General features: G+C 37.5%; 1 protein-coding gene and 1 non-coding gene across 6 annotated transcripts; both read right to left on the minus strand.

Moving 5' to 3' along the window:
• Positions 1 to 1,775: 1,775 nt before the first annotated feature.
• Positions 1,776 to 19,728, minus strand: LOC131310834 (CSC1-like protein HYP1). Of its 5 annotated transcripts, none has more exons than XM_058338055.1 (11): positions 19,477 to 19,728; positions 17,700 to 18,051; positions 15,723 to 15,878; positions 15,415 to 15,478; positions 14,921 to 15,130; positions 11,506 to 11,697; positions 9,881 to 10,179; positions 7,031 to 7,307; positions 5,299 to 5,571; positions 2,870 to 3,103; positions 1,776 to 2,269 (listed from the first exon to the last, which is right to left on the minus strand). In XM_058338055.1, exons 2-11 carry the CDS (start codon positions 17,978 to 17,980, stop codon positions 2,108 to 2,110), a joined length of 2,148 nt encoding a protein of 715 aa, XP_058194038.1. In that variant the 5' UTR covers positions 17,981 to 18,051; positions 19,477 to 19,728; the 3' UTR covers positions 1,776 to 2,107. The 5 variants fall into 5 exon arrangements, with proteins under 5 accessions (XP_058194038.1, XP_058194039.1, XP_058194040.1 ...); XM_058338056.1 differs by having other exon boundaries at positions 9,881 to 10,175; positions 11,502 to 11,697; XM_058338057.1 differs by lacking the exon at positions 19,477 to 19,728 and adding an exon at positions 18,811 to 19,437.
• On the minus strand, positions 8,017 to 8,124 carry LOC131312254 (small nucleolar RNA snoR100). Its single transcript, XR_009195821.1, has one exon. It is a non-coding gene; the product is annotated as a small nucleolar RNA snoR100 (small nucleolar RNA).
• Positions 19,729 to 23,853: the final 4,125 nt, after the last annotated feature.

Here is a 23,853-nt window from a genome sequence, read left to right on the forward strand (position 1 = left end):
TTTTAAATCATATTTTTTAAACCCAAAATAAAAAACTAGCGAATGAAATCATATTTATTTATTATTTATTGTTAAGACAAATTAATTAACTAATTACAATAATATAAAGTCAAATTTAATTAAAAATATAATTTGAGTTAACTAAATTAAAATTAAATAAATTAAGATATAAAATTAAGAAAATAAATAAATAAAAGAATTTAGTAGGGGGTAGGGGGCGGGGGTATTTCTGTCAGGGGATGGGGTCGAGGAGGGGGTGGTGTCAAGGGAGGGGGGAAAAGTAGTCTCTATTGAAAAAATTCAAATAGACTAACAGTTTAGACAAATAAGACAGCTCTTTCACTAAAGACTAAAAAAGTATCAAAGAGCTGTCTTGTTTGTCTAAATTATTGTCTATTTGAATTTTTTCAATATCGATCCGTATTTTTTATATTTTTTCGAGTCATCTCCTCGAGATGAATGATTAATTATAAAAATTAACCCAAAAGTTAAACAAAAGTTACAAAAAATTAAATCAAAATAAGTTTCATAACTTATAAGTTTACAAGAACGTAGTCATAAAACAGTATATCCACTATTACGAGATAACTAGGTCAAACAACTTAAAGAAATAAACCCATTATAGGATCCTCCAAGGGAAAAAGGGAAATCCTAATCTCCCCACTTCCAAGCAGGGAGATTCAAACTCCTGACCTCCTAATGAGATGCAAGAGTCCTAGCAAACTGAATTAACCCTAATTTGTTAAAAATTCCAATGTTGATCTAGGCTATCATAAGCCCATTTGCACCGGGTGCACTGTGTTTTCGACAAGAGGAATCGGAAAAGTAAATTTTTTTTTTACTTTTACCTAAGTATTTTGAGAAATAACCACTTTTTAGCGCAAAAATGTAAAAAGTGGTTGTTTCTAAAAAATACTTGGGTAAAAGTGCCAAAATTTTACCCATCGGTAATTCTAGCCATCCAAACGTTTTTTGGATGCTCCGGATTTTAGAAAGAGAAAAAGAGGAGATAGAGTGGTAAGGTGAGAGGAGAGAGTGGTTAGACAAGGTGAGCTGTCTAAAGGTGTTTGAAAGGTTGGAATCGCCGATAGGTATCGCCACGTGATACCTGCTTAGCACCCAAAAATTTCTCCTAATTGAGGCAATGGCAGATTACCCAACCATAGCCATGTGGACTTTGAATCAACTCGTTATTAATTTGTTAACGACCATTTGTGTACTAATTTTTATTTTTTTATTTTTCCCGTTTTTCAGAACTTCATTGTGACGCACATGTTGTATTTCGTGTTACTTACACACTCATAGGCAATAAGAATGCTAGAGATAAAACTGCATTATCGAAATGACTGAAATTAGGATTTACTGGGGAGTATTTTTATAATACAACTCCAGAAGTTCAGGCTCTCCTACATCCAGATCAAAACGTACGTACCGGGATATCGACAAAAGGACAGAAAACTAGCCAGTTCTACCGAACCCGTGAAAGTCAATCCTCTTGTAAAACAAATTTAGAATCTGAATTCTGCCCCAGAGCAAAAATTTGGGAAAATGGAGGAAAAAATATGATCATAAAAAACAAGTGAAATATTTTGCAATTAAGGCTTCCAACGTGTTTATCTGCGTTAAAATGCAGGTAAAAAGAGACGCAGTTCCAAAATACTACTGTACTACTTTGCATCTTCTTCATTTTTTGGTCAAACGGAATAGACTTACTTTGCATCTTTGGTGTGCAGACTGCAGAGGAATGATAAGAGAATCCTATGAAGGACTTCATCAAACAAATGGAAACTATTTAATGTCCATAACAAACAGTTGACGGTTAATGCAGATAACCAAAAACCTTATAGCCCACGGTTACACTACGCACATCAGCAGGTGGGATACTCACAGCCAACAGGGGGATGTCAAAAATGAACAAACACAGCTTATGAATGATGTGCATGATCATGTACAGGTGCGGTAACAAATACAAAGAAGCCTACTTTCATTAAACAAAATTGTTCTATATGGATGCATGGAAAAAATCAAGCATCAAATATGAACGCTATAAAACACAGCCACTATAAAAGTGAGCTCGATGTGATACTGACGTCCGGATCTCTCCGCCTCAACCGTCAGGAGAAGATAGTAGGGGAGCGCTATGGCTGTCATGGTTTACGGAGAACTGGACTGGCAACAGAGCTGGATCCTGGTACGCAGTTGCCATCTTCTCAAAAAATTCGGCCATTGCATCATCATCGTGGTCTTCTCTGTCCTTCTTTACCAGGCACTGAAAGCACAAAACCCAAGAAAACATCAGGGTAGAGAATTTAGTGGAAGTGACAACCCAAGAACTAGGGGTGGTGTCGGTGGAAGTTACTTGAGACATGTTGCATCTTGTGAATGAGTTGAAACTTGACACCAATTTGAACTTGCGCACCTTTTCCACCAAATTTTTTCCCAGCTTCCTAGAAGACCTAGAATTATGGGAGATAACTACTTGTTTTGGGTGTGGTGTGTGTCTGACTAGGTGTTGGACCTAGGGGTGACCGTGGGATTCTGGATAGTGGAATCAAAAACAGAATCACATTTGGGAATTGTTGAAAGGGCAAAGTTCATATTTCTAGTATTGGTCTATGGGACAGTTTTACAATATCATCCAAAATGTGGCATACCAATGAGGAACTAAACCATGACATAATATGTCTATCACAGAAGAGAAACCTGCAATGATGTCTAGGTAAATCCTGCTACACCATACCAGCATAAAAGTAACGTTTAGGACCCAGAAAATCAATATTTTAGGCGATGACTCTGCCTTACCAAATCCATAACCAGTTAAATAAATTTAATCTGGAGGGCTGTAAGAAAATTACATGAGGGAACATACCTCTGCAGAATAGGCAGTGAAATTGGGTAGAAAGCGTTTTCGGCAATATTCATTAAAGAGAAGCGTGAGGATCGGAAGAGGAACAATAAAGGTTGTTGCCTCAGGAAGCTTCTTCAGTGTAAAGATTCCAATTGCAATAGCATGCATCAGTACCAGGGAAAAGATCATTGAATTGTGGACTAAAGGCCAATGCTTCCCAGCTGTTTCATACTTGGGTTCATATACGTTAATGAACTGCACAAGTAGTTCAAACAATATTCACAGCGCATCCCAATTCAAAGTTTTGGAAGAATTAGGGCACTGGCTATGTTTCATTAGAAAACCAGCATTTCAGGACACTATACAAACTCAAGAAATACTAGAATATGGAAATAGTAAAAGATTTCTGATACATCTCAGTAACACATCGTGAAATGATTTCAAAGACATAGTACTCTTTCGACCCTCAAGGTTGTGCAGATCACGGCTCCATTGGGTCTTGGACTTCTGGAGGTAAAAGAAAAGGCAAGGGATTCTACTTCAACACATTCACAAAAAAGAAATAAGTAGAACCCATACCTTTTCTTTTCCCTTCTTAATCCCCCAACAAGTCTAGGATCTCCCAAAATCCCAAACCCTAAGAAACATATCCACTGACTCCCTCTCCTTCTACTAACGGTCTTGTGACTCGTCCCTCCATTTATATTTCCATGTTTATCCATTTTTGTCCTCCGCACCCCAACTGTTTCCTCAAGATTATCAATAAATGGAGCGGAAGCGAGAGTGGGTGCGGGGGAGCGGAGGCACCTAGAAGCTCCTAAGGTTGGGAGCACCTAAGGAGCGTATATAGATTATATTCTCAATTTGCAAAACTTCTTGACTAATATGATTCTCATATTCTTATTTCCACAATGGCATAACTCCCTTAAAAGTAAGAGAATAACTACCTTAACGGCCCGATAAGATCCCATCTTAGTTAGGAGCGAGCTCCTGTCTTGAGGGGAGCGAGCTCCCATCAAGCTCCCATCTTGGGAGCACTGATTCGAGCTCCCATCTAGGGAGCGCACCCATTTTAGAAGGATCTGCTCTAAGTGCTGCTGATCCATACCATCTTCACATAAACACTTTTCTTGCGCTGCGACAGTGATATACCAAAACCAAGTGTTTATCTGTCATCTAACTGGGCTCAGTGTTACGTGTTCTCCTGCCTGCATCTTTAGTTTCCAAGGGGACATGGGGGCTTTAATTTTCTTTTTCTTCTTTCATATTACTTTTTTTGTTTCATGCAAAACTTGGTGTGGTATATTCATAGGACTTAAGTCCATGATTTCTCGATTATTAATTTTCAGTCCTTCATATAACCTTCAGACTTGTGTTGCCCGAGAAGTTCCTTATTCTTACTTCTCTGAAGTATAGCTTGTCTGTATGATTGTGAAATCGATGGAGGACAAATCTATGATTAACGTTGACGAAAGCTGAATGCTGGTTGGTTGAGATTCTGAAATTCCAGCAGAGGCTTGCATAATTTTGAATCAGCAAAAGATTCTATCCACATCTTCCAAGTCTACTCAATCTTCACTTATTGAACTACATCCAATTGCTTTTCCCATCGTACTTAACAGACCAAAAGAAAGGAAAGAAACAACGAGGCTTTCTATTTAGCCAACTATTTCATTGCGGAATTCTCAAAATTGCAGAGGTAATCGTGACATTGTCTCCCCTCTCCTATTAATTCCTCTATTTTGCAGTAACATATTCTGCTATTTGTGTATGGAAAAGCTATTGAGTCATATATCAAAATCATACATTTCCTAACACCTCAGTTATGATTTTCCACAAGTTAGATAATTACTACAAAAACTGTGTTGACCACGTGCACCACAATCAAAAAGTACATATTTGCAATATCCTTTCTACTAAGGCCCCGTTCAGTTGCAAAGAAAGGAAAGTACGAGAATGCTAAATTTTCCTGCATAAACAATGTGTTAGGTTACCAAAAAAAAAATTTGTGGGAGCCACGTCCCTAACTTTCCCACTAGGATCAACTTTCCCCCAAAAAAGCAAAAAACACAAGATTTTGCAGGAATCTATTTTTACAGTAGTTTCTAGACAATTTACTTTTATCAAATAAACACAAAAACAAAAATGCTTTTCCTTTTTCCTCTCTCCACTTTACTTTAATTTTCTCGGGATCGATTTTCCTGAGCTAATTTCCTTGACAAATGACCAGAGCCTAAAAGTAAACAAGAAAACTCACAATGTAGTACAACTTTATAGTCTGTGCACTGTACGGATGTACGGTCACTAGACTCACTACTGTTTTTGCACAAGTTACTCGTAAACATACACAGTGAAAATTAGACATAATAGGAGAGCCTAACTTGAACTGATAAACAATTAACAAAAAAGAAAAAACATCAATAAAACACAACGAAAGATATCAAACTAACCTGGTTACGATAAATGATGTACGTAAGACAGAAGTAGATCAAGAGAAAGGGTAGTATTAGAGGGGCCAGGAAGAAATACGTTATGCCAAGAAGTCCAAAGAAAAGAAGCCTTGGAATGTCCCTGTAGTAAGGAAAAGGCGGAACTTCAAATTCATCATCTGGACTTTTGCATGGTTTTGTTATCAGACTTCCAAAAAAAGGGATTATTCGGAAGAGTTCTGTTGAAACACTTGTCCATCCTGATGTGACAACATAAGCAATAAAAAAGGACGCCTGCAATGCCAATGCTCTATGTTTCAAACTTTCAACATTGAGAACCGAGAATCAAGACAATGAAAAGCATTTGTCTGATGGGAAAGTATTAACCAAATTCTTTGATGTTTTTGTACATATATGGCAATGAATTTGCAATCTATACACAGTTAGTGTCATCTTCATCCATTTAACTATCATGCGATATATTCTCATGGAACTTTATGGCTTTCTTCTATTAGTCTGCCAGAAAAAATTGTGGATACAGAATGGGTCTGTCTGAAGAGCACAAATAAGCTGTCCATTATACACATGTCCAAGATGACAAAACTGAATCTCCTCTTAGTCTCTTACCTTACACCTCAGCATTTGTTGGGGACGGCAACAAATGGTTTTCAAAAGTGGTTTCATTATGTCTGCGAAGCATGCAAAAATATAGCACCTTAACAAATTGAGCTCCTATATAAAGTCCGTCAAAGAAAAACCTGTGTTGGTTTCTATTTATCATGGATTTGGGCACTGGAGTGACATAAGGATATGTACCCAAGAGTCAGATACATTCCTTGTTTTGGTAAGCAAGAGTCAGATTGATTTAATCTTCATTTCAAAGATACATGGAGACACAAAAATATTCATTTTCTTATTGGTTTACAGTAAAATGCAGGTTAAGAGATGCTATAGATTATTTCCCGCATAATATGGGGGTTTTACGCATAAGTCCATGGTAAATTCGAATTCCAAACATGCTTTCCAGATGAATGTCCAACTGTGGCACTAGAACTGCGCAGGGTTTCCCTTGGGAAAAACAGATGTCATAGAAGTTCCTATTTATCAAAATTAGAAATGATGAATTGAAGCTAAATTGTGTACTGCTCTCTCCATCTCCCAAAGGTAAGCTGATGAGTGATGTCCAAGTCTTTATCACCCTCTATAATGATACCCCACCCGCCCAACTGCCATGGATTACTCTATCCGGAATAACCCACTTCACTAGAAAACGGGGAAACAGTATAAGCACCTCCTTGCATCGACAAAGTCTCTTCTGATCCGTCAAATGATACTATCACTCCACTCACCCACGAGATATCCCTTTACATCTTCTCTAGTCCCTTTCCCGTGAACAAAGGTAGGAAGAATACGTTTTCAAACATCAACCAGAAGTTGGTAATCCAAGTTATACTAAAATGATTACATAATGTGCATATCCGAAGATCTTAAACTATATTCTAAATGGTTTAAACCTTCAACATGAATTGCAGTTTTTCTACCCAAACTGTATTAGTTCTCTATCTCATTCATTCATATTGCAAATTTAATAGGTGATTCTGGAAATATATATATATACACACACACACACACACACATGTATACACATATGTATACATATATGTATATATAATGACCTGTTCATTCCCCACATCTTTTTACCAACTTCCTACAAAAATGTGTTCCTTTTGTTGTACGGATGGAAAGTTCTCACCTGTGCTGGAACGGTAAGAGCTAGCTTTGCAGGAATACTTTTGGGCTCGAGCAAGATGGATATTTGAGTGAGAACTGACCCTGAAAGCACGTTCCCAAAAAAGATATTCCATATAGTAAACCAAAGTACTTTGTCACATGCACTCCTTTCAATCTGGCTATTAGAGATGTGTCCTTGAATGGAGGACAAGTACCACATGATAGGAGGCACCACTTTCAGAAACAACAGAAGAATGAGGCTGGGAAGGTACCCCGTAATTACCTGACTTATGATTTTTCTGCAAGAGAAGTCAAGAAGATTCAGTTTGTGTCATCTGATGATAATTTTTGAAAGCGAAGATAAGAACTGAACACAAGAAGATTTAAACTTACGAGCAATTTCCATTCGATTTTTCTAACAAAGCTCACACGAATATAACCATTAATAATAGGAGCATCGGATATGCGACTACATCTGATGGTTGATGATTCTTCTGAAAGGAATCTTCTATTATCAACAATCATTTTAAGCAAAACGAAAAATTTCCTCACATTAATTGCGAGAGAAAAAAGAAAGCTAAACCACTGCATATATACTGACTAGTGAGACTTAGTTTTTGTGCTCGACAATGCTGAAAAACTGTCAACAAGACAGAAAAAAAGTCAGAGAACTCAGGGTTAAACTTTTCTTTCGTACTGAATGACTACCAGCTCACCAATTGATTGACATGTAACAATACCCACAGCTTCACAGAGATCAACCTAAATGGACACAACTTGATGGGATTGGTGATTCTTAAAGCTGAAGAACAAGACACAAAGACCTTGAGGGAATACAACAACAACAACATAACAGAACCCATCTAGTCCCCAATCATTGGGGGTATGGGTAGGGGATGATTGGAGACAAACCTAACCTTCGACAATATATGCACAAAATGGCTGCTCTCAGAATACCACTGAAACAGTAGCCCCCCTAAACCTCCAAGAACCGAGGAGCTACAGGGACGTTTTGTTGTAGAACCATGCCCCCAAGTCAAAGCCAAATGGCATCAAAGAGGGCAAACCTAGAGACCCAAATCAATTTATGTGCACATTACCATACTTCCTTCATTGATAGTCCAGAGCATCGGTATGCACTATTGCACAAAGACCTTGAGGGAATACATAAAATAAAATCACGAAGTGCATTGGCATTCATTTAGATTAACTTTATCTAAATTAGTCTGATTGGGTTAAGTTTAATGGTATCATGGCAATAGATAGCATACTTTGGACTATAGGCAGAATTAGTGAATTGTCAATGGGCTTGACTTCAGAACCATATATAGATTGGCATTTGGGCTTCATGCATTGCTCAGCAGTTTACGTACCAATTGAACATACACGGTGTTGTTGCATCGTAAGTTTTCTGGATGCACACACCCCACGAATGCAAATGCTCTTTACTGTGGATTCACACAGAAAACTGTTTCGGCACACTGATTGCACAAATGTTTGGATCATAGTATTCACCAACACGATGCACTTATTGGTGATTTACATTTTGGATGCTGGTTCACATTTTTCTTGCATAGATGAACATGAACCTATATCCTATGGGTATTAGTTTTCTAGTTCACGTAGGCTTTCTCTTCTCTATGTAAAGTTTCCTTGACGGCCTTTTAGGGTGACGCGCCTTCATCGATTAAGCTTTGGGAGACTTGAGAGAACTCCCTTTAGCCATACGTTAATTTCATCTTTATCTTTGAGAGACTTAATTATTGGTGATCTATATAATTTTCAATAGCTCATGCAAGCATTAGGACTGGTTCCTAGAATAAGCTCGCATTATTAAAATGGTAGACACGTCTATGTGATTATTTGTTTCTTGTTGAAGATCATCATTTGTGTGAAAATTTACAAACTAGTGAAGAATCTGGAGATTGGCAAAGTATAGTGAAGTTCTATACATTCATTGACTGAATATCTGAACTATAATCTTAGAGTAGGAAGGATCTGGGTTTTGCAAGTGTACTTTATCTTGGTAACTAGTTCGTTTTTAGCATCTGAGATTTTACGCCAAGTGTAAGATTCTCACATACGTGCTTGTCTTTGTGTAATTAATTGCTCTTTATTTTTCTGCATGCTTTAATTGCTTTAGCCTTAAATAACATGCAAATGATTTTATATGCAAATTGTCTTTGGCAGCCACAGTTTATTGGCAGTGGAGAGAACGGAATTTGCGGGTGTTTTAGCAAAAAGGTGTGGATTGCTCTCTTTTGCAGCTGTCAATTATTGAGGATGTCCGTGCTTGTATCAGTTCCTGGAGAGGGATTCGTGCTTCTGCCCAGAATCTGTCAATTGTGACATCTTGGAGAATTCCCAGAAATGTTTTTCCTCCCCAAGTGTTTTGGGGTAATAGTTGCAGCTGCTTTTTTTAGTTGCTGTGTGTTTGCCATTATTTTTTTCCCGGATTGTAACTCCTTGTAAGGACTAGATCCTTTGGTCTGTAGTTTGTTTGTGCTTATAAAGTTCTCAATTTAACCCCCCCCAAAACCCAAAAAAAACATGCAAATGATTTGTGGGCAAATATGCCAAGATTAAAATAATCCTGCTGTTTAGTTTGGTTAACTGAAAACAACAGAGCTATTTGCACTATCCTACTGATAACTTGTTTTCCAAAATCAGCTGCTAGACAATATAACTTTCCTAAACGTTTTGTGGTACAGGCCAGTTATCAATTATAAAGAAATAGCAGTCACAAGAGAGCCTTACTAGAAACTACCACAACAATTTAAATTCTAAAAATGACAGCTTAAGAAATAGCAGTCGCAAGAGAGCCTTACTAGAAACAACCACAACAATTTAAATTGTAAAAATGACAGCTTACACTGATGCAATGCTTGTAAGGAAGGGAAACCAAATTTCCAACTGATCCAAGTTCGTAAGCCCTTGCACGAACACAACAGGAATGAGGAATAAAACTGTGAGAACAATGCAAGCAAGTATAACCATCAGTTTAGAAATCCATCTTTCCATGAATGTTGTGGAAAAGAAAGGCCAATAAACATCACGAGGCTCAGGGGCTTGCTCCGTAACCCAATGTGTGGGGTTGTTCGACTGTTGCATGTGGAAAGCAGTTGCAGCACTAAACCGAGACTTGAAGGACACAAAGGCAGCTCTAACTTCCTTGGATTCAAAGAACATGATAAATAAGTAAGCTATCACATTGACACATAGGAACTAAACCAAAAAGAGAACAGCTATCAATCCCAACTTTCAAGACAGTTAATAAGCAATTGAACAACAACATGGGCTTGAGATTCTGCTATTGAACAATAAATTTTTCTTTGTTGTTCAAAAAAAAAAAAAAATGAGCTTGAGATTCTGCTATTGACATAGAAAAAGGAACCAAAATGTACCACTGTATGCATGATTTCATTATTTGGGTGGGGTGGGTAAAAGTATATTTATGACCACTGTTGCAACCATGATAAGGGCAGTACAGAAACATAACTTCGGTTTTCTTCATCTTCTTTTCCCCAAAAAATATTGTGACAATGATATGTTTAATGATACATAAGTTCCTACAATGCCTCGGTTCATATTCCATCTCATCCAAACATTTCAAATATTAAGGTTAAATTTCATTTCCAGCATTACGAATACCAAAATACCAACCCTGGCACCACTTACAATACCCCAAACACGTACATGCTACAGCAGCATTGGCCCTTGTTAGAGATCTCCGATGGGACCCCTTTATCCGTGACAGAGTGCACAAAACATGATAAGGCTGAATCATGTCTAGTGCATCATGCAATACCCGAATTCCTAACCATTAAATGTACTTTACAGATAATGAGTTTTCTGCATGAAGATATGAAGCTAAAAACTCTCTTGGCTCTCGTTTGGCTCGATCCTTTAAACAGCTCTCACTTCATAAAATTATAATCGGCAAAGATAGCCTAGAACGTCGAAGGAAAAGTTACATCAATGGACATGATCTAGATACAATGTCAAAGAATACCTTCTTGATTGCATTTACACAACACCTATAACAGTACCCATGTAATCCCAAACCAATAGGGGTATGGGCAGGGGTGGACACACCTAAGCTTTTTGGCAATAAATGTGCAAAATGACTGCTCTCAGAAAGTTTTACATTGCAGCCCCCCATATTGATTTTATGGGGAAATGCTAGCAAAGCAAAGTCACAAAGTAATGCCTATAATAGCACGCCAGGTAATGGTAGAAATCTATAGCTGAAGGCAATCAAATTAGAATCGTGATCATGATACTTCACGTCACGTCTACTTATGACATCTTCAAATCCAAAAAGAGAACAATTTAAATTCCAATGACACATTACATAGATAGCATGAGTGCTTTTGCCATTCATATCCAAGTGGCCTAAACTAAGTGCAGGTTAACCATACAAGGAAAAAAATGCAGGAATGCTCGTACGCACACTCTTATTCTGGTAAAAAGCCAAGAAAACAGTGACGCACATACTTCCCCTGCCAGTGAAATCACTGATTGCTCCAATCTCAAATTATCCTCTAAATCTTCTAACTTCTTTTCATATTGGTCTACAAGATCAACCCTGCGCCTGAACAGTCCACAAAAGCCATAACGCTCATATTTCGGTCTAGTTGGTTCAGTCCGTAAGAGGATAAGCCTTTTATACAGTTTCTGCATGTCGCTCTGGACAATGACATTATATAGTAGTTAGAAGATTGCAGTAAATGAAAGATAATGAAGTGCTTGAATAAAAAAAAACATAACTAAGAAACTAGCACCATCGATTCCTAAGAGCAAAGAAAGAACTGAGGCATTGGAGTTGTGCCAACTGCCTACACTTAAAGCTCAATTAACAAGCGCATGAAGCTTTTTTTACCAAACTTATATGTCCTGAATAAATGAAGGATAAAACACTTTAAAGATGAAGTCAAGCGAGCAAGAATCTATGACCATCACGCGTTTCCCACCTGATACACATACTCCACTAATGGTAAAAGCTAAATGTAAAAAATTGAATAGCATATGAACTTCTTTTAGCATATATAATAGTTTGATTAAACAATGCTCAATGACAAATTCTATAGTAGATAATGTTTCTCCTGAGAAATCAAGAAACCAATCCCCTTTTTCAACCAAATTAACAGTTAGGAATTGGGACAAATGAATCATGTATCAGCATGAAGACCTCCTCCTCTAATTCCCAGGCAAATAAAAAGGCAGTCCGTCTACAAGACCATTGAGAGGACAACAATACCAAGTTGATCTTTTGTGCTAGAAACATGAGGTACTGAGCTTCACCGTGTATTGCATTTCACCATTCAGATTTGTATTTCATAATCCAGAACTATCTTGACCATACAGGCTGTGTCACCACTTTTTCAGGTACTTTGAAGAAGAATGAACCAAATACATGAAATCCAGAAATAGAAAAATGACAAGACACAACTCAGAAATTTTGTAGCCTAAACCTGATAAATCCAACAGGAAGGAGGGATCACTTGAAGTTGGCATATAAGTAATTCCTTCCTTCATCTGACAAGAGTTTCAGCTACCAAGAGCGATAACGATTTACGTTCAGTCACAGGTTACGACAAAAAGACACTCCTTTTCGCAGGACAACCTTTCAGCTGGATTTTGGATGACGAATATGGTTTAGGGAAAAGGAAATAGAAATGGAAACGTTAAAGGATCTAATGGCTCACAATGGTTAGATCTTTCATTTTCCTTCTCCTTTTCTTACCCAATTCCCTAATCAAATACAGCCTTCAAAAAGGGAATCGAATGAAAGCTTGATAAAACAACAGAACAGTCTTCCCCATGTTGGTTCCCTCATCCACGCAATGAGAGAATTTTTAAAAAACCCCTCCATCTACCACACAAAATCAACAACCCCCCTCCATCCACCAATTGAATCAATGTCCCTCCTCCATCTTTTTTGAAGTTTCAATTTCCCACATTTTTAGGATGCCATTAATGAAAAACACCAAAAGGACCATATTACCACTATAACCATGATTGTGGGTTCAACTATTAGTCCCAATAATAGTAGACTGTGAATCAACCAGTACATTGATCTTCTTTAAGTCCATTTCGCAGAGAACATATTCAAAAAAGACCTAATCATTTAGTCATTTAGAGCACCCAAGCCCTCAAATCCTTCCTGATCAATAACGAAAAATAAGCATCAACAGAAGCATACAAGACCTGCTCCAGTGGCGCCTCAGATCCACTGGATTGCGCCCCGTCTCCAACTAATGCTCCGAGCAGTACAACAGTTTCTTCTCATCGGAGTGGTTCCACATGCCAACGACGGTATGGTTAGGGTTTTTCAAGATGCGGCGGAGAAGGTATGGGAAGGTGGGGGAGTGGAGGAGCTGGTAGATGAGGCAGCGGCGGCCGACGCAGAGTTGGAGGATGGGGGCCAGCGGTTGGGCGGCGGGGTTGTAGGTGGGGTGCCACTGGATGCCTAGGCCAACAACGAGGTGGTGGCGGGGATTGCAGTGGAGAGATGATGTTTTTGCGGTGAAAGTCGATGGTGAACCTGAGGTGGTTTTGCGAGACCAGGTAGTCTTCGGTAATGGAGATTACCATCATTGATGATGGGTAAGAGAGAGTGGGAGAGGAGGTTTCTGGTGTAAATATTGGATAGATATATTTGCTTGCCCAAAAAAAGAACATGGGGGAGAGGGGCATTTAAGGGATATTCTGATAGAGATGGTGTTTTACCGTTAGCTTTTGTAACAGCATCCTAAAAATGTGGAACATTGAAACTTTAAAAAGGATGGAGGAGGGACATTGATTCAATTGGTAGATGGAGGGGGGTCGTTGATTTTGCGTGGTAGACGGAGGGGAGTTGTTGATTTCAAGTGGTAGATGGAGGTTTTTTTTTTCGAAATTCTCCCTACCAAAAAACTGACTGGTTAAGAAAGTAATTTTCAAAGCACATCATCATCAAGGGCAATGACGGAAATGGCTTTTATATTTGTTGGGATTGAGTCTAATGTCAGTTCAAAATAAATAGGAAAAGCTTGCTAGAAATTTACCCCGCGATGCAAAGACACAATTTTGGGACTAGAATGCTGGGGAATTAGGGTGAAAGTAAAAGGGTACTGAGAAGCTGCTTGTTGATCCATATCATCACAGCCATTATGGAAGTGAAAGAAAAAACAGAGAAAAAAGATATCAGGCCCCAGAACTTCAAGAACTAGCTAATTGTTGTCTTGGCCTCATCCCTTTGTTTTAGAAGATAACTACAACTGCAAGAATTCACAATCACTCGACTAAATGTGATTCACAATCCTATTCATTGCCAAGTCAGAACGCAATTACTTTGACTATGAATAGAAACTCATATGAAAGGCTTAAAAACAAGCTGTGTCGACTAAACTATCTTCCCTCGGTAATAGTTACTTGTCAGAAAACAAAAAACAAACCATAATCAGGCAATTGCTTCTTGAGTTACAAGTCACATCAAAGTGCTCAAGGAGAATAAAAATGTAATTATGTATCCATCAATAGGTATATTCGTTAAACATAAAACGTTAATAGAAAAGAACCACTAAAGAGAAAGCCACACATTTAAGATACGGAGTTGTATTAAATAATTTAACTTGATGTTTCGAAGTGAACTATTTCCAGAAGAAGAAACATGAACAACATTATTATATTTCAATGTTCTAAAAGTCACTCGGCGCTAGTCAGGTGGTCGGCCACCTTCGAGCGATTAATCGGTGCATATTAATTAGTAATCGGCGATTAATCGTTAATCGGACCTAATCGGATAGGCCCAGCCAGCTATTAATCGGTGATTAATCCCTGATTAATTCCTTGTTTTGGAACACTGTTATATTTGCTAAAGAAAGACATTTTGTGAAAAGAAAAATTAGAATCCAGACGAGGCTCTTACAATGAGATTTCGAATTTTGCTTGTGCGGCGAATAACAGTATGTGATAGATACGTAGAAGGATGATATTCTGTGAAAAATCTTTCAACACTGTCACTGATACTGGTCCCAACAGAGACAGGGATACTGCGAACCAAAATGGAAAACTGATGTGGCTGAGGTTGTGACGATAAGAAGTAATCCGCCCTCTTTGACGATATATATCTGTATTCCTACAAACAACAACTATTCAGCACCAATTTAAAAATGTGGGTGGGTGTGTTCATAAATTCCTAAAATCATAAGCTACACAAAATATGTGCTGAAAAAAGCTGAAACGAAAAGATAAGACGGCAATGGATTTACCATCTGAGCCATGAGAACTATTGTTTTCAACCTCTCATACTAGTGAAATAAAAGATTGAGAGGAAGTCAAATCTGATAAAGGTAAAAGTGCTGGCAGCAGTCCAATGACGCCACAAAGGAAATGATTTTTTGGGTAGGAAGTACAACTTACATTATAAAGAAGATAACAGACAAAGATACTGACAATATATACAGCGCAGAAGTGAATCCATAACCTGCCACAAATACCAAATATATGGTGAGGTTCCCTTGACATTTTCCTTAGAAATACTTTCCGAGTCATGTACTTCAACACGAATATAAAAACATAATCTGTCAAACAGAGACTAGCTTTTATTACTTAATTTCCTCAAGATAGACATGTAAATCATTCTAAAGAGGAAATTGGTGTTTCAACAATCAGAAATGAGCATAAACGAAGCGCGCTTCATTTCGATCAAATATGGATATCATAGTCACCTTTTTGAACCATTCTCTATGTTTGATATGCTAAATACATCCAGAGAATCATTTGTCAGATTGGCGAAATCAACATCCTGAAGCGAATCCCCTGTGAAGTTCACTGGAAGAAGAACAAAGACCCCAATAATCCCAGCAACACAAAATACTCTCAAACTGCAATAGTTAGATGAAAAGAAGAGGTTGAAGTTGCATGAAGTCAATAAAAAGGAAAGAATTATAAAAGAAAAGAAAAATCAAAACATTGATTTACTAACAGAAGCAGCAACAAAGTAATAACGACAATGAAACATTCCATGCAATGATGGAAAAGAAGGTAAAACAAGAAGTATAGGAGAGCCAGCTGAATAACTTTCCAGTTATAATTGATGTAGATGTAACAGTATTTTCTTGTGCATCATGTCACGAAAAAGGTAAAACAAATGTAGGAGAGCAAGCTGAACAACTATATGTGTGAGTATGTGTAGGTTTTCGTGGTATCTACTATTTACTTAAATCTTGAGGTTAACATATAGTATATTCATGAAGGTTGACCACATGCAATAGTCCCATAGTACTATAATTATAGTACTTTTCTATGCATTATCACATAGTTGGAATGCTGTAAGAGGAAATCGTAGGCAACACCTTTTGTCTTCTGGTTAGACTAATGAGCATACACCTGTCTTGATGAGAATGACATTAAAAGGTTTTTATGGAGTACTTTTGCTATATCATTTGTGGATTAGTCTCATCTTGTCCATGATTTTGATGTTATAACTTAATTTTTTGAAAGGATGTTATAATCATTAATGCCGCGAAAAAATATATCATGTTATGGCTCAGGTTTCAAATTACAGGGAAGGAAATGTAGCCATGACACCTGCCCCCCAATTTGCAAAATGTTTGAATATTGTTGGATCTCTTCTTTGTTTTTTGCATCCACAACATTGCCTATTCTGGAACAGTTACCACCCAAGAGGAACGGAAAGTCAATGGGAACTGTTGCTCGTCCTCTACCCATGACCACTTTCCGTTTTTTCCTTTTATCTTCTTGACATTAGTAGAGGACCAGTTTTCATTTTTTGTGCCCTTCACATGGAAAAGCTTGTGTCCTCATTCCTCAATAATACTTTTACTCTTCTAATAAGGTTTATCAAGAATGCATGCTGATTATTTTTTCTTAGAGAATGAAAAAGTTAGAAGATACTATGATCAAAAAAGCTAAAAGATACTATTTTTTCAATTGGTTCACCTTAAACGAACAGAAAGTAAAGCATGTAGTAATCCCAACATGAGAAAATAAGTTTTCTTAATTGGAAAAAACATCATCAAGATAACCAAACGAAACTAAGGTTGGTGTCCCTGAGTCTTTTTTCATAATTATGCTCTGCCGAGGGCCATATATCTGATTAAATCTACACTTGATAGCCTTTCTTACAACCACATTCTTGTCAATTTAGGCCTTCCCCTCCACCACAATAGATGAGTCAGCTGAGTTTTTATGTGCTAACTGCATGAAGCAGGAGTAAGTACGGCGGCGGGAGAAGGGGCGGGTGAGCAAGATGACATACTTAAATTTAAGGTACAGATCCTCTACATATAGCATATCTATGTTGTAGTTAGTAAAAATATAGATTTTCCAAAACAGTTGGTTTGTTCTAGGGGCATATTTGAGGAAAATTAAGTACTAGAAAATGGTGCCAAATGCATATGATCATTTTTCTGTAAATAGTAAGTAAATAGTATTTGGTTTATACAACGGTTTTCTAATATCGTATAATTGCCGCATATTTTGTCTTGTTCAGCAGCTCTCTTTTTTACTTTCTTTACAATTCCTATGCTTTACATATTCTATCCCAGCTCTCTATGTGTGAGAGCGTGGTTCCAAGGCAAGGTTGTCCCCTTGAGAAGAGGATCTTGCAACTAAGGTCCCTGGAGAAAGTACAATTTAACATTTGAAGCTTGTTTTCCTCGGAAAATATGCGGATAACTTACCTGAAGATGATAATGCGCATAAATACAACAGCGTCCAAGCCGGAAGATGCAAGTAATTCCTCTTCAGAATGCCGCCATGCCCTTCTGACCCACCCAGGAGTAGGTATTAGCCTTTCTAAGTTAAAGTGACTTCTACGATGAGACTCCCCGTTTGCCAACAAGCGTGGCACATATACATCATAATTACTTGGTTGTTTTCTCAGGATGGAATACAGAGTGAAGAATAAAACACAAAGGCCAAAATTTATTCCAACAGATGTCAACAGAGCAGAAACAATCATTGCTACAAAGGTACGTCAACACCTTGGTGAAGTAAACTTATAAAATCTCATGACCAGCAGCTCAGTTGAACCTAGCACAGAGAAAATGTTTGCATAAGAAAGTGAAATAAATCCAACATCAGTATTCAGTCTCTACATTGACTAGTACAAGTGAAAAAATTAAACTGCACTGGATGGGTGTTTGCACGTTGCAGGTGAAGAAATTAAACACATAGAGTCGCATCCTGCATGCATGCATGTTATAAGACTGACTGATCATTTAAGACATCACCCTATTCGTTCTTGTCTTTTGTCATTACGATTCTGCTTTTTAATATCCTTTATCACTCAATCGTAAATGATGCCACAATTTTCACTTGATAAATAACTAGAACACCCCTTGTAGCAACTAAATGATGGAGTAACGAATTCTGTAGATGGAGTAACGAATTCTGTAGATATATTGTGCCGACTCCAGCATTAAACCCACATAGTCCGTAGATACTGAATTCTTGCTCTGTGATGGGAGCATGTTGCAAGAGCTCGTAGACCATTGCAACATCAGCTCATAGTAGGTTGACTAGGTTTGGGAGAGAGAGACAAGGAGCGAGAGGAGATAAAGAACAACAAACAACTGTTTTACAGCTAGCATTGGAAGCAAATCAAGTTGTATGCAGGAAATAGGCAAATCAAGTTGCATTGATGCATACATACATACATATACATGATTATGGTCCAGAAACTCAAAGCGTTAATAGGCAAGATTGTCGAAAAACTGCATCAAACCCTTAGCTATAAAATCACAAAAATCAAGAGCAAAGCTGCAAATAGTTGAGAACTAGGCTACTCACAAATCGAGTGCAAGGCAAGATGCATTTTCCACCAAGGAATCATTTGGAATGTGATGGAATTATGGAAGGAACAAATAACTGTATGCATGTCTACACACGCACATACGTCCATATAAGAGGCACCCCGCGTGATACACGAGATGCAATGCATGGGGAAGGGAGAGAACGAAAATTAAGGCGAAGGTGAGGTGGGTTTTTATTGTTTTCCTGAATTTTTCTTTTCCCGAAAAAACGGAGGGCTTGGCACATAGACTACACTTCTACAGTGTAATACTATAGATAAAGATAGGTAGATTTATATAGCCCGTGATTACCAATGATACAGTGCTACCAGGGGAAACATAAAGGGTTTAACTTAAAGTCATCTGGAAAACATGGATGCCCTCTCATTCTCTTTAAACACAAACTACAACAGCTATCCCAATCATTAATCTCCAGCAAAACTAAAGAGTCCAAAAAGCACTTTCAAATCTCAGCACATCTGAAATTCATAACTCAATCCAAAGCAACACAGTTCCACAGACAAGAAAGAAGACAAAGTATAGATATCCTAGGGAGAGGGAAATGTTGAAGTCAAGCAAGAAACTTCAGGGTTGAAATCAATAAATGCCCAGCAGAAATAGGACTAGAGAACAAACAAAGAAAGTGAAATGAATGGGAACAAACCTGGTGTGGTTTTCTGGGTACTACTGGCCGAAGAGAAACGAGGGACTCTGTGTTGAAGAAGGGACGAGAGTTGCTCTTGTGAACACTGGAATACTTCGATTCGTTCCTATGGGGCCACAATCAAACGTGGATGTTTCTTGTTGGGAGTATTTTCTTGCGGGTTAAGTGTTGGTTGAGGATTGGTCAAATTTCGTGCTGATCATATTACGGATCGATAAGATATCCGTATAACTTACACGACTTCAATGTTTGGAATCTTTGACCTATTTCGTGCTCATCATATTATTACCAATCGACCTGCTTTTTTTTATTCTACAATCAGATGTTCGGATTAGCTTACACGACTTCAATGTTTGAAATTTTTGGCCTAATCTTTTTTTAACGTACTTAACTTGGACAAAATTATTTATCAAAATTATATTTATAATAATAAAGATAAAAGGGTTTTGCACCTTTTGGTATCAAAACTCTTTTTTTTTTTTTTGTTCTTTTATCTGTTCTTTGGTATCAAATCAAAATAAATTTTAATATGATTGATTGCCCAATGAGATCTAAAACATGAATGATTGATCTTAAGAAAGACCCACATAGAGACCAGCACCAAGGAGCTGTTGCTTTTAAATCTAAATAAAAATAACTAGGTTTAGGGCTGTTTTTCCTAAATTTTTATAAGTGTCTTTATTTGTTGTCCTCTCGAAAATTTGTTAGATTCGCGTCAAGTGGTATAGATTTACTACTCCTCTCAACCAGGGAAGTCTGAAAATTCTGAAGAAAGTTCACTAAATAGGAGAAAATTTGTAGCAATACATTTTTAATGTAGTTTTGTTCTTCTTTTCTAAAGGCTTTCCAACTTCTTTTGATATTTGCATACATTTTTTGATATTTTTATACGTTTACTCTCAGTAAATTTAACGAAGAATTAACAAAAGTTTTTCAAAACATAAAACGCCAACTAGTATATTGTTAAAAATCATTTATTGAGAATAAACTATGTTAGCCAAGTGACTATTCATTGTTTCCAGAGTACCGTCACCGCTACACGTACATTCATACGGGATTAATACACTTGTTCTTGAGTCCCGCGTGAATGTTTGGTGGTGGATGTCCGTAAAGCACCACGTAACGATACTCCAGAAGCAATTAATATTTTCTTGCCGACGCCGAGGTTGTGGCAATGTGGGATACAAAACGGCTAGTCAAAGAGATGCCCATACCAGCGGCCCAGGGGTTAGTTGTGTACCGGCTAGCCAAGGAAGCGAGATTTGTTGGAAAGACTGTTTGGTTTGGTTAAGTTTTAGTCGACCACTGTGGTCCTGTGGATAAGGAATTCCACTATTCCAGCACCTTCCACTTTTTTTATACTAGTACAGTTGTCTTTTCAGGGGAAAAACTACTTCTACTCATTGACACCGTCCCTCTTCTCCGGATCTGGCATTTCCTAGTCCTCGAGCACCACGTGTGCTTCACAGTCATTCTGGATTTACCACGGTCTACGTGTTAATCTTGATTCTCAACCATTCTCGCAGCGACAAATTATTTGGTAAAGATAATAAGATTCACTTTTGTTAAGTAATTGAGAAACGAGAAGTATCTACCATTATATGGTGACGATATTTTATCTTCGGAAGTACTATATATAATTTTCAAATCGTACTCCGAACAGTGGTGGATATAAAGAGGGACCAGGAGGGGGTCACGTGCCCCTGGGGTTTTATATGATTTCACTTGGACGATTTGTCATTGACCTACCCAACAAATTACACCAGCCTTCTCATAATATGAAAAATATAAACCCATTAACTCTAACAAGCCCCAAAAGTACTAAGATAAGTCCTTAAAGTAATTCGGTTCACCATTTTTCTCTTAAACATCACCTCTCCTTTATTTTTTTTTCCCGTAATTTTATAATATAATTTTTTTGTGCACACGTGTGTATTTTATAATTGAGCTTTTGCTTGCTCGATTTTCTATTTGAATCCATTACTCATATTTCGTTCTTGAAAGGCATAACTTGTGATTGCTAAGTTAATCGTAAAGATCGTTTATTACATGCTCTTGATTTTTTAATTTAATTAATATATGTAGATATATTGCATGTCAAAATTGAAACTGATGTAGGACAAAAATGAAGAGTTTTTGTATTTTATTTCTATTGTTTTAGAATAAGATTTTGACTAGGAATATTTTCGTTTAGGTTAGAATTATTAACTTTCCCTATTCTATTTGATTTTGATTTCTACATTTATTAGGATTCTTGGTCTACAAGAATTAGGGTTTTATTTTAATTAATTAGAAAATATCTTTTATTTAATACCGCTTGTTTTGGCATGATTTAATGATTTATGATTTCTTTTTCAGTAGGATTTCTAGGATTAGGGTCTTATAAAAGGGGCTTCAACCTATTCAATTATTTAACTTTTCATCAATAATATTTCAGACTTTGTCTTTTTTTCTTGTGGATTCAAGAACTGCTTGTGAGTAAGAGTACATATCATTCGTTTGATTAGTACGCAACTAATCTCTTTGTTAATTCCGCTGCGTCAAGTGGTATCAGAGCACAGTTTTGCCTGGCTCTATGGCATTCGTCCGTGAAAGATACACAAACCCTATTGACAATGATCGTAGGGAAGGATTTAACAGGACCTGCACCAAGGGATTTGCCCATGGTCAATCTGTTAAACATAAAGTTGATAAAAACCGCGTTGAGGGATTTGCCCGCAACCAACCTATTAGCCAAAACGTCTCCGGAGGATATTCTTATTATCTACTTGATAATGTGAATGAATTTGAAGACGAGTTATTTGAGGATTACTATGGATATCAATCGAAGAAGGAACATTCAAGGTTTGAAGGGTTTTATCGCACAGATGACAACTTTTCAACTTTTCAGGTAGAACCAATAATTCCTACTTTTCATGGGTATTGCCATCTTGAGAATTTTATTTATTGGTTTCGTAAAGTAGATAAATTCTTTGAGTTCTACACGGATATTCTTGAAGAGAAGGAGGTCAAATATGCAACTCGTAAATTATATGGCTATGTTTCTACAGGAAATTACCGGTCGGCCCCATTTTTTAGTTGGGGTTCCTTCCGAACCCCCTTTTGTATTTTGTATTCCGTGCAGTCCCTTTTTAAATATGCTTTCACTATTTTACCCTTGTCACTTTTCAACACTCCTAGAATTCACACCCCACAGAATTCACACCTCACATAATTCACATCCACATAATTCACACCGCAAAAATTCACAACTCACAGAATTCACACTCCACAGAATTCACACCTCCTAGAATTCACACCCCTGAGAATTCACACCCCTAAGAATTCACATGGGGTTTCATGCAAACCCTTTATTAAAGTGCTATCCCATCTAGACCATTTTTAAAGATGCTTTTACTATTTTGCCTCTATTACTTTTCATACTCCAAGAATTCACATCTTCCAGAATTCACATCTTCCAGAATTCAAACCTCCGAGAATTCACAACCTTGAGAATTTATACTCCTGAGAATTCACACCATTTCTAAGAATTCACACCCCCGAGAATTCACACCATTTTTCAGAATTCACACCCACAGTATTCACACCCCTTCGCACTATTCATACCTCTAGAATTCACACCCTGTTTCATTCTCGGGAGTGTGAATTCTGAAAAGAGATGTAAATTCACACCAATAAATACAAAATTCACATCCAAAATGCAAATAATATTGAACAAAAAATCAATGTATATGAAAACAAACAATATAGCTCATTTTATTACAAATTTTAAGTGGATTTTAGGTGAATTTTTTGTGTGAATTGTTGGTGTGAATTCTGGACGAGTTCTTGGTGTTTGTACAATTTTTATTTTTTTCTTTTTCAGAATTTTTAGGAGGTGTGAATTTTGGGTGAATTTTTGGTGTAAATTCTGGATGAGAATTCTGGACAAGTTCTTGGTGTGAATTTTGGGTGAGTTCTTGGTGTGAATTCACACCCCATCTGCACAATTTGCACCACCAAATTACTATAATTCAAACCATTAAATTCACTATAGAGAAAAAAACAGCCCTAAACTCCTTTAAAAAAAAAAATCCACACAGCCTTTAAAAAAGTAAGAATTCACATCCCCTGAACAAATCAATAACGCTATACTCTCTCTTCTATTCGACTGCAACTCCTTTGCCGTCTTCGGCTTCAAGGGCCTTTTGGTTCATCGATCTAGACGAAACTACCGCCATGCAAGAACAGTAGAACACTGTCGCTAACAACAAGGTCGCCGCCAATCTCATCGCCGTAAAAAATACAGCCGTGCAGCTGCATCGATATATACTCGGCGCCGCCTCCGTAACCTCCATCGCCTCTTCCATCATAACCACCACCGCCTCCATAGTCCCC

This window comes from Rhododendron vialii, chromosome 12a (assembly GCF_030253575.1).
Source record: "Rhododendron vialii isolate Sample 1 chromosome 12a, ASM3025357v1".
In the NCBI taxonomy this organism is placed as follows: domain Eukaryota; kingdom Viridiplantae; phylum Streptophyta; class Magnoliopsida; order Ericales; family Ericaceae; genus Rhododendron; species Rhododendron vialii.

Excerpts from the sequence above, each read along its gene's own strand:
- LOC131310834 (XM_058338055.1), bottom strand. The coding sequence starts at position 17,980 with ATGATTGTTTCTGCTCTGTTGACATCTGTTGGAATAAATTTTGGCCTT. Across the intron at positions 15,131-15,414 it reads TCTGTTATCTTCTTTATAAT|GAATACAGATATATATCGTC; the intron begins GTAAGTTGTACT and ends TGTTGTTTGTAG. Across the intron at positions 5,572-7,030 it reads CTCTTACCGTTCCAGCACAG|GCGTCCTTTTTTATTGCTTA; the intron begins GTGAGAACTTTC and ends TTGGCATTGCAG.